The following is an 11,045-nucleotide window of genomic DNA, read 5'->3' on the forward strand; positions in this document are numbered from 1 at the left end:
GGGACAGGGGACAGGTCACAGGTGCAGCCCAGATGAGTGCTCCTCCAGGGAGAAGTATGGATATGTACCAAACTGGAAGTGCAACCTCTGCTAGGGCTGATAGTGGAAAGGTGAATCACAGAATGGTTTGAGTTAGAAGGGACCTTAAAAGTCCATCTCACTTCAACCCTCCTGCCAGGGGCAGGGACGCTTTCCACTAGGCCAGGTTTCTCAGGGAAGAAAATCCCAGGGTGGGCACAGAGCTGGTGGGAAAAGACGCCAGCGTGCCAGAGGAAGATGCAGCAGGCAGGCATTTTCCTTTTGGCTGAACAGCTCCATTGCCCCAGGAGCAGAAACACGAGTGCCTGGCTTGCCCAGGGGGCTCAGACACAGCAGCAGAGCGTGGAGCAGTCGAGCCTGGCGGGGGTCCCGGCGCTCCCAGCCTTCTTGTTCTCCTTGGGCAGCAGCAGCACGAAGGCCATGGCCAAGGCACAGTGGTAGAAGCTGTGCACGTAGGTGTAATCCCACTCCTGCAAGCAGGAAGAGCATTAGCAAGATGTGGGAACAGCGGTGCTCGTGGTGGGGGGGGGAGCTCATGTAGGTGCACAACACTGAAGTTCTACAAGTAGCCGAAAGGAAAGGAATAAAAAGAAATATTCCTGAACCTTCTGCCTCTCTTTGCCATCGGGGAAGAAAGGATTTCCAGTTTAAAAAAAAAAAAAAAAAAAAAGGCAAAGTGGATTTAACACGTTCTAATTTGCACATTTCCCAATTCTTGAATGAAGTGTTTCATTACCCCGCGAAGGACGCGGCGGCGGGGCCGGGCGGCGCGGGGAGGCGGCCTCTGCTAAGTGACATTTTTATGTTCTGCTAGAATTTGCAATTACTAAAATGCTTTGAAAAATAATCCTGGGGGACGGCCGCGAGGTTGTATCTCGCAGCTCCCAAAGCACAGAGCAGCCGTAACGGCGGGGCCGAGCGCAGGCAGCTGTGTCGGGGGGTTATCGCCTGCCCCGCGCGGGACAGACGGACAGGACGGACAGGCTGGCCGGCGGCGGGACCAAAAGGATATAAACACAGGATCGAGTGCCCCTGGGAGTCAACTGAGAGTCTTTTCTTTGGCCTGAGCCAGCTCTGGATCCGGCCATGCCTGGGTTGTATCCAGTCCCTCTGCGAGGTGTCCTTAAGTCACCCGTGCCCAGTTTCCAAAAAATCTCGCTTGCACTTGACAAAGCCATTTTGAGGACCATGGATGTCTGGAGAAAATGTGTCCTATGTCCTTGTGGTTCACTTAAGGGGGAAAAAATAGAGGGAGCATCACCCTGCATGACACTTGCTGTTGCACCTGTCCCTAATGGACCAGGGGGTGGGATGGGGACAGGCATGGAGGGACCCTCGTCACTGCATGCCAACCCTGGAGCCCCACACCCGAACTGGGTTCTGTCCAAGGCTGATACAGTCCAGCAGTGCAAAGGGGGGAAGTCTCCTGTCTTGGTAATGTCCCTTACACCTTGTAAAGTCAGGGAGAGTGAGTGTGCAAACAGGTACCTCAAAGAAGAACCTCAGCATCAGCGCTAATGCCCCGAAACAGAAGCCAGGACCGATCTGTTGGGTGTAGACGCTCTTGTCTGGATAGAGCCCTTTCTTCTCTTTCATCTTCTGTAGCTGGAAGGAAGGAGAGAGCACACCAAGTGTATTTACCTGGATTTGGCTGGCTGCTCCACATCCCAAAGACCCTATGGATGCTGAGATAAAACCATGCAAAGCCCACTGACCAGCTCCCCCAGGCTATGAGATCTGCCCGTGTGCTACGATGAGCCCTCCTGCCTCATTCCTCATAATAAAACTGTTTTTTTTAATATTCAGCCCCAAATCCAGCTCAGGGAGTGCGTGCCCTCACAAACCCAGTCTCTGCGAGAGCAGATCCCAGCAGAGCATCTGAGGGCTGGGGGATGCACGGTGGCCTCATGCCTTGGTCTCCTCCTTGCCCACCCCCTCCCCATGGTGGTGGCTTTTTTTAGCTGCTGGCTGGGCAGTTAGATGGGCTTAGCAACCATTTATAGCTGGGACTTGCATCACAGTATTTCTATGATGCTTGGCAGCATTTTCCTGCAGTTTTTATCCCATCTCTCCTTGCCCACTCCTGCTTCCCCACCTCATGCCTGACTGTCCCAGCTGGATTCAGGCAGACTGCAGGCAGATTCCTTCCCACTTTATCACCGTGTTTTATCCACATCTTCCCCTGGCTCCAGGGCAGTTTACCAGACCCCTCTGCCTCTGAGTAGCTGTAAAAACTCCATAAATACGTTCCTCCTGATTAGAAACGCAGGGACGGGAGATGTGGTGGATTGCTCAGACCGATTGAATCTGGCATTTATCACACGGGCTGCTCGCTGTCTGCCTGCTCTCTGCTCGGGTGGAAGGAGAAGTGCTGCTTAATCACCTCCGTGGCCTGTGCTGTGAGAGGTGGATCTGGAGGAGGAAGCTGCTGGCCATCCCTGCAGGGCTCAGCCCCTTCCCTGCCCTGCCCCACGTACCCATTTCACAGTGATCACCAGCACCGCTGTCCCGATGGGCCCCGAGTAGACGCCGTAGCCCCAGCGGTCGTGGTAGATCCTCACGGCGATGGTGAGGACGCCGAACATGATGAAGGTCGATCGCTTTGGCTCGTCAAACTCTGCCAGGGCTGAGGGCAGCGAGCACAGGGAGCATCAGCTCACACACCCCCCCCCCCTTTTCCAGCTGCTCCCTTAAAGCCTTACTGGGATCTGCCCCACCCACCCTGGGGACCCTCAGCTCTGTGTCTGTCTGGTTTGCCCTTCTCGTGCCACACAGATGGGGAAACTGAGGCACGTGAGGGCAGAGTGAACCATCCTCAGGCAGCTGAGGGGTGGGTTTAGTAGCTGATTTTTGGGTTTTATTTTAGTGTTGCGTATGGAAGCTTAAAGGAGACTTCCCACCCAGAGAAGTTGTGGATGTTGCGTCCCTGAAAGTGTTCAAGGCCAGGTTGGACAGGGCTTGGAGAAACCTGGTTTAGTGGAAGGTGTCCCTGCCCATGGAAGGGCAGTTGGAACGAGATGAGTTTTCAGGTCCCTTCCAACCCAAACCATTCTGTGATTCCGTGATTTCCCTTTCCTGCCTCTACATCAGAGGTGGATTGTAAGACACTTGCACCCAGCGATCCTGCAATCAGTTCTTGAGTTCATTCTACATCTCCCACCCTCCCAAGCTTGCTGGGTCACCCCAGCCCAGCCTCCATCCCACCACTCCAGTGGGACCGTGCGATGGGGTCCAGGCTGCCCAACCACGCCGGCACCTGCCTGAGGTTCGCAAGCTGGAAGTCGCCAGCGTGAGTAAATTATTAGAGGCTTTTGTTTAGCACAGAATGGGGTAATAACTGATAAAAGTTATGGATCCCAGTGGGCTCCATGCTTTTCCAGCTTGCACAGCTGTGTTATGGCTGTCCTGGATTTGCATTCCGGGAAGCTTGCCCGAGGGTCTGCGTCCGCACATGTGCGCTCGGGCTTTACAAGCCACAGTGAGAGGCTTCCCTGGGCTTCAGTCACCACACCTTCCATGTCCTTGGATCGTGGTTTTATAGGGAGTTTGGCTAAGGGATAATGTCCGCATTTTAATCTCTGTTGTTTCCCAGAGGGTCAATATTTTAAACGTTGTAGTCCAGGATTCGTATTTTTTTTGCAGGGTTTTTGAATGCAGTAATGAAGCAATCAAGTTGAATTTTGCTGCAAGGAGCCAAAGTGTCTGGATCAGTTCTGACCTACCCTGACACTGCTGTTATCCACTGGAAATGCCCTTTGGAGGTGATTTGCCTCGTTGCCTTTTCTAGCTGATCAGAGAGAGCGCTTAGGTGCCATGAGCAGTGTGGGAGCCCACCTTGGGACTCTCATTTTGGGGGGACAGAGCCATTCCTAAGGTTAATGTTTTCCCCACTCATTTTTCCCTGCATGGAAGGTTTGTCCTGTCACATGCACTGGAAGGGGAATGCTGCTGCCTGTGGCAAAGGGAGGAGGGATGAACCTGTGCCTGGCGGAGGGGGTGGGCTCTGCTTGTGGTGGGTTCAGGGGCTGCAGGAATTCCCATCCCAGCAGGAGATCCTGCACCATCCCTGGAGTCCTGAGGGTCAGAGGGGAAAGTCCTGTGGGCATTTTGGGGTTGTACATCAGAGTGCTACTCAGCAAGTCTGCATGTCAGTCTGGAGTGGGGACTGGCTAGAGATGGTCCAAATTGTTGAGCAAAGCATTTGCTGTTGGACACATCTCTCTCCCCTTCTCCTGCCCTGTTCTCCTGCCACCAATACTCACATCCTTCCAAAAATCGTTGTGACAAAGTGTGTAAATAGTAGATCTGGGTTTTTGTCCTTCTTTAGTTCTGTCACTTTTTTTTTTTCCATTTCTATTATGCTTTGTTTCAGTGGCAAACGAGTAACAAAATAAGGAAAAAGAAAGTGAAATGAGTGTGAGAAAAGGAAAACTGAGTAACAGGGCAAGGGGTGGGATTTCTAATAATAAGGAAGTGAAACAAATTTCTGCTTTTTCTAAGCAGATCTAATATTTCCCGTCAGCCCAGACTAGGCTTTGATGAATTAGGAAGATATATTTGTTTTGACCCTTTGATTCTCGTGCTACCAAGGGAAGTGGCAGATTCTGCATTTCTTAATGCCCCCAAGTCAGACAAGACAAGCTGATGGGCCCATTATGGGGAAAATGAGAGAAAATGGGAAATTCCCTGGTATATGAGGTTTCAAACTAAGTCATCACATAGTCTTGTCCTGCCTTGAACTGAAGCACAAGGCTGCCAAACTGTTACTGTAATTTGAAGTAAATAATTCTGCTGTTGTAAGGACGTGCACAAGAGCTGGTGCAGAGAGAGGAACACCCAACTAACACAAACACCAGGTGCCACAGCTCTGTTTATAAGTGCAAAACTCCCCCAACCACCACTCAGGACAGTTTTGTGTGTGTCTGGACCCCACCGAATGCAGTGACTTTCCAAGGTATTGATGATCTAAAACCAGATTAATCCATAGCACAGGCTGGCTTCCCTAAAGGACAATCTCAGGGCTAAGTCCTGCAGATGGAAGCTCAAAGGCAGCAGCTTTCCTGAGGATAGTACCCACTAATTGTCCCACCAGCAATCCTGACAAATCCTGCCCTTCCTGCCAGTGCTGGTGCTCTGCAGGAACCACGACAGCCCAGTGCTTACCCATCAGGGACACCCAGATGGACAGGGCTGTCCCGTAGATGCTGAAGTACTCCAGGATGTCGTAGCGCATGAAGCACAGCACTGATAAGCCGGGGCCATCACATACATGGTAAAACTATTAAAGAAAAAAAAAGAAAGAAAAAAGGATTAGAAAACTGGTCCCTTACCCAACAGACCAGCATGGGTAAAGACTCTTATTAACTGGTTTGAAATACTGTGGCTGTTGGGAGGACGGCCAGCCAGGACAGAACAGTGTCAAATGCACCAGGGTCACTGATATGCAGTAATGAATATATTTGGGAGATAATGTCACCGTTCCCAATTGCAGATTACCCAAGAATCAGCATTCTTCTCTCTTAGTACAAACTAAGACAGGCTTTAATTTGCCTCTTGGTCTGTGCCAGAATTTGCAATCTGATGACCAAGCTGCTTTGAGCCGAGCCCCAGGCACTGGGGGACGTCCTCTCCAGCAGGAGGACTCTGGGGTTATGGTTCTAATTGCGAAAGATTCTTGTAAAACAATTCAGAATGAGTGTCCTGATGAAATGTGTATGGATGCCAGGTCACTGTCCAGGCTAAACAGGGTTTATACAGCCAGAGTCTGAATGCTGGGGAATTCACTCATTAGTGCATTCCCTTAAAAGCTTCTGGTTCCTGCCCATTAGCTCATTGATTAGGTTATTTGCAAAAAAACCCCATTGTCATGCAACACAAACGCAAACCTGAGCCAAGAGAAATTTTCCAGTGCAATCAGAGGAATGCTCCCAGTGTTTGCCTGGTGCTTGCCTTTTCCTCCCTCCCAGCTCTCAGCCCTGCAAGTTTTCTAGTGGCAGCACCAGCGTGCTCTGCTGTTTCTGAAGAAGTCCCTTCTCTGCTTGGCAGGACGCCCTTGGAACGATCCTCGCTGTCACGGCCCAGTGGGGATGCTGATATTATTTATAATGGGAACTGCTGTGAGTCCTTTGGCTCGCTGCAGCTTCTAGAAAAGATTGCACCACAGCAGTAATTCTTTTCTCTGTTTGAGATTGGGCTCAGGGAGTCTGGAGACAGGGGGAAGAAAGGGTGGAAGACAAAGAGTGTGTTTCTGGCCGGCGTCGCGGCACTTGTCTGCGATGGACATATGCTTTCACTGCTCTGGCGAGGTCTCCTGGGGGAGGAGGAGTGGGATGCTACAAGAAAGGCAACAACAGCAGCTGCTGCCCTTCCTACCCCCCCCCCCCCGACACTGGCAGCTGCCTCCCCTTCTTTCCCTTCCTTCCCTTCCCCGTGCACAGATATTTTGCCTCTTCCATCTCTTCGGCGAGGACCTGTTCCACCTCCTGTTGAAACACGTGCCAATTTTCCTATTGACTTCTCGGGGAGGTGGAGCAGACACAAGCCCCATGCAAAATGAAATTGTAGATGTCTGGCTTCCCTGGGGAGCTGGTGTGGGGGGAAGGGGGCTTGGGGATGTTTTTATATTAACTAGTCCTGTAGTTTTTATAGAACTGGCAGAATTTCTCCCCCCGCACCGTGCTTTAATTGGAGGCTCAGATGGTGGATCCTTAGGAATAAGAGACCAACCTTGTTCAGAGCCCTGCTGCTGTGAAAGAGCTTTTCACACCAGGAATATCCTTTACCTACTCCCTGCCTCAGCTGCTTCGTGCAAGGGATGTGCCAACCCTCATGAGATGCCCTGAGATGGAAGGGAGTTAGAGGTAAATGCAATATCAGTTGGGTTGCTGAGTTATTTTCTTCATATTCTATAGCAGAGCATTGCTATGGAGTTAAATAGGAGATTTTTCCTAGTGGGAATACTGCTTTGGGTGCTCCACTGGCGTTTATATGGAGTCACTTAGCAGGAATGCAAAGCACAGGGCAGTGCACTGCTGGGAGCAGGAATAGGAATATTTTGTATATGTACAGACAACTGACTTTCTCCACTCATTATTTTCACACAAAGCAAGGCCAGGCAACTCAGAGCCTGGGGAAACACAGGTTTCAAAACACTCAACCCAGGTGAAGGGTTAATAATTATTTTTCTTGCTAGCTCAGCAGCATGTTTTAGTCTCTCCTTTCCCAGTGCAGAAACTCCCCTGACTCCAGCATTGCTCCCATCCCCAGCTGGCAGTTGCAAAATCAATAATTCAACTACTATGTGCTTTTGGCTAAAATGACAGAAGCATAGCAAGAGGTTCTGGATGCAATTTAAAGCCCAAATTCAGCATGGCCACTTACCAGCTGTAAAACAAAGAGAAAAGCCTGCTCCAAAGCATTGCAAATCAGTCAAGGCTCTTTGCACCCAGACCCCGTCCCTGACTTCACAACCATAAAACACCACTAAATCTATGTAAGGCCACCCCGTAGGACACCCTAAACTAAAGAATCAGATGATCAGCACCACACGTGGTGGGAAATAACCGAAAATGGATATTCTGGGGGTTGCACTCGCTGGTGTTGGGCGAGATCAGCCACCCTTCCCAGTGGGGACCCGATGCAGGGGGTATTTGGGGGGGGATAAAACATGCCAGGGGGGTGAGAGGGGAGCGTATATAGGGACATCTTACCGCCACGAAGAACATGGTGAAGAAGTAAACCATGGCTTCCATGTGGAAGCGCCGCTTGGCCGCGATGCTGATGGTGGGGAGGAAGACCAAGGTGCTGAGGGTGGGCAGAAGGAGCTTGGCCACCAGTGAACCCATGGGTGCCTTTGTGGGACGGAGCCTCCCGGGACAGGGTCTCTGTGAGCTGGACAGGGATGGTGGAGAAAACAGCCGTGTCGAGTGTGCTTTAAAATTTAAATGCCCTGCGTGGCCGGGAGGGCTGTGGGCAGGGAACAGCTGCCACCACCACAGCCACCCCCTTCGCTCCTGTCTCATCCCAAATTCCTGACGCAGCCGGCGGCTCCCGGCAGCAGATGCTCTGTGTCCCCAAAATCGTCCTGGTTGTTTCTAAAGGAGCCAAGGGGAATGTTGTCCTTGCACGCCTCGTGCTGGGTGTTGGACCTGGGCACATGGTGGGTGAGGACTGGGGGTTTGCCTGCTCCCCACCTCTGCATCCCGTGCTGAGTCTGGGTCAGTGCTGTTGGAACAGCCCCACAGGGAAAAACCACCCTCTTTCATCACAAAAGGAAGTGGAGGAGCAGGCACTGATCTCTCTGGTGACCAGCAATAGGACCCAGAGGAATGGCTGGAGCTGTGTCAGGGGAGGTTTAGGTTGGATATTAGGAAAAGGTTCTTCCTCCAGAGGGTGGTGGGGCACTGAACAGGCTCCCCAGGGCAGTGGGCATGACCCCAAGGCTGACAGAGCTCAAGGAGTGTTTGGCCAATGCTCTCAGGGACAGGGTGGGATTGTTGATGGATCCTGTGCAGGGCTAAAAGTTGGACTCAATGATCCTTGTGGGTCCCTTCCAACTCAGGATGTTCTATGAACCTCTGCTCTACACTTGCATGAAGTAGGGAAGAACTGGCATGTGGCAGGCACATTTAAAACAGTAGTATGTATCCTATAACATTTTTGTACCTGAGAAATACACACCAAGCTCCAAATCTGCCTCTTATTTCCCCAAGAGGGCACATGTGGAGTGGGTGGCCCTGCTGCAGCAGAGCCCTGGCATCGGGGAGCTGGTGTGACACCGTGTCCAGTGCCTGCTGCCTGTGCCTGTGTGCCCTCAGTGGAGTTAAGTGCAGTTAAGTTTCTCAGCCATACCCTCAGCCTTTGCAGCCTGGACACCTCCAGGAGTTCTGTCTGAAATTCAGGAGCCGAGTGTCTCCGGGATGGAGGAATTTGAGCAGATTGTCGTGCGGCGCAGAAAAGCTGGAGGAAAGGAAACCAAAAGCCAAGCGGCGTTTGGGCTGCTAATCCACTCAGTGGTTCTCTCTTTTATTATGACTTTTTATTATATCACTGCTGCTCCCCTCCTGTGTTAATATCTTTTCCTTGGAGCCTCGCAGGGATTCTCGGCATCTTTTCGGCACAGCTGTTCCCGGGACACAGGGAGCAGGAATGCTACGCTTGAGCAACCGCCTTTGTGGCTGCGGGTTTGGGGAGGAGGGTGTGAGCTGTGATATGAGCCACCATTTCTGAGGCTGATAGGACCGGCTTGTCTGTCCCCAGGGAGGGGGTCTGGAGGAAAGGCAGGCATGCACGGAGAAAAAAAATGCTCCTTAAAGTACTCCACTAAGTTGGAAAGGGTTCCGGGAGGGGGAGCGAGGGGCTGTGTGTGTGCAGAGAGAATGGCACACAGCATTAAAACACTGACTTGAGAGTGCTGAGAGCCTTCCTGGGGGCACAGCTCAGATGAGCTGGGTAGGGCTCCTGTTTTCAGCTGATATTGCAGGAACCATCCACATTCCCTGGCTGGCTGCAGGCAGCATCCCTCTGCAGGGTGCTGCCCACACCACATCTCCAGCCGCCCTCCTGCCTGGGCAAGCTATAAACTTACCACAAAACTCTGCAAAGCTGAATCTTGACCAATAAATATTGAAAAAACTCTGGTGTCCCTATTTACTGTGAAAATTAATCCCTCCAAGCCAGCACATAAATACCCTGCTGCTCCCCAGGTGTCCAGCCCTGAGCTGAAAGCTGAGCCGAGCTCCAGCATGCCCTGAAGTACCCTGCTCCTTTTCTGGGCCATATCCTCAGGATCCTTATGGGTCCCTTCCAACTCAGAATATTATGTGATTCTGACTCGACATGTGACTCTGTATCAGTTATTCCATGTTATTCTTGCATGACCTGCTCGGACCAAGGGAGGTGCTCAGGGGCATTGCGTGGGATACAGCAGAGCTTGTCCCCAGGAGGGTTTTGAGCAGGGTTGGGGTTAACAGGTTGCACAAACCTGGCAGTTGTGCAACAAGCCACCACATGCAAGGACGTGCAAAGGTGATAGTAGTGCACAAGGCAAATGGCTTAGGTGAAAAGTACCATCAGTCAGTTGTTAAATACATCCCCCTCACCCTCATGCTTTGCCCAAAATCCAGCTGGCGCCCACTGGAAAGGAAACCCCGTTGGCTGCTGGATGCAGCAAGTGCTAGCCATGGCAAACGCTCCCCAGGCAGGGAAGTGTTGGAGCTCTCAGGAGCAAGAAAACATTCCACAGGTTGTTGGGTTTTTATTCTTTTTTTTTCTCTCCCAGCTGCACACCCAGGGCTGGCGGTTGGTTTGCAGCCAGCGCTGTAGGCATGGGGGAAAAAATTCACACCAGGTTGCACACGTGTTCGAGCTATTATTGAAAAAGAGACCCCAAAATAAATGGCAAGGAGAGGGGCAGGCAGGTGGTGAGCTCCTGGCGGGAGCTGCTGCTGCTTAAAAGGTCTTTGTTCGGGCTGCAAACACCGCAGTGCTGAGCGCGGGTTGTGCAAACCTTCCCGGGAAGGAACCCAAAAACAAAGGGCCAGGACTTTGTTCCTTCTTTCCTAAACAGGTAGGAAATGGAGAAAGAGCGAATTTTAGCTCCTGAGTTTAAGTACTGCTGGAAAGGGAATTTTAAATCTACATTCCACAGGGCTAATTTTGTGTGGACCGGCGTGCACGCAGGAACGGTGATATATATGGCTGAAAACTGGTTCCCAGATGCCAAACCCAGGTTCTGGTATGCTGTCCTGGATCCTTCCAGGGTAACATTAACCATGGCTTTCTGAAAGCACTTCTACCCTTTCAACTCAGACATTGCAGTGAAGGAGAGAGACACAGAGAGTTTTGTTTTATTTTTAATATGAGGGTGATGGTTTTAAAGCAGCGTATGTTGGAACAGAGGACGAGGGGTGTGTGCCAGCTGAGAGGATTCAGAGTATACTCTCCTTGGGATAAGTATAGGATGATTTTTCATCTATGTGTGGTGTAGACTGTATCAGAATTGAAAC

At 51.3% G+C, this 11,045-nt stretch overlaps 1 protein-coding gene across 1 annotated transcript; it reads right to left on the reverse strand.

The window, feature by feature from the left end:
- Positions 1 to 354: 354 nt before the first annotated feature.
- MYMK (myomaker, myoblast fusion factor) lies at positions 355 to 8,196 on the reverse strand. The gene is given in 6 exon segments (XM_027741543.2): positions 355 to 509; positions 1,528 to 1,644; positions 2,517 to 2,665; positions 5,203 to 5,317; positions 7,749 to 7,994; positions 7,996 to 8,196. Coding segments are annotated over 6 exon segments (975 nt in total). The 3' UTR covers positions 355 to 362.
- Between the last annotated feature and the right edge of the window lie 2,849 nt (positions 8,197 to 11,045).

Source organism: Pipra filicauda, unplaced genomic scaffold (genome assembly GCF_003945595.2).
Source record: "Pipra filicauda isolate LSUMZ 115617 unplaced genomic scaffold, ASM394559v2 scaffold170_size1570365_pilon, whole genome shotgun sequence".
NCBI lineage: Eukaryota > Metazoa > Chordata > Aves > Passeriformes > Pipridae > Pipra > Pipra filicauda.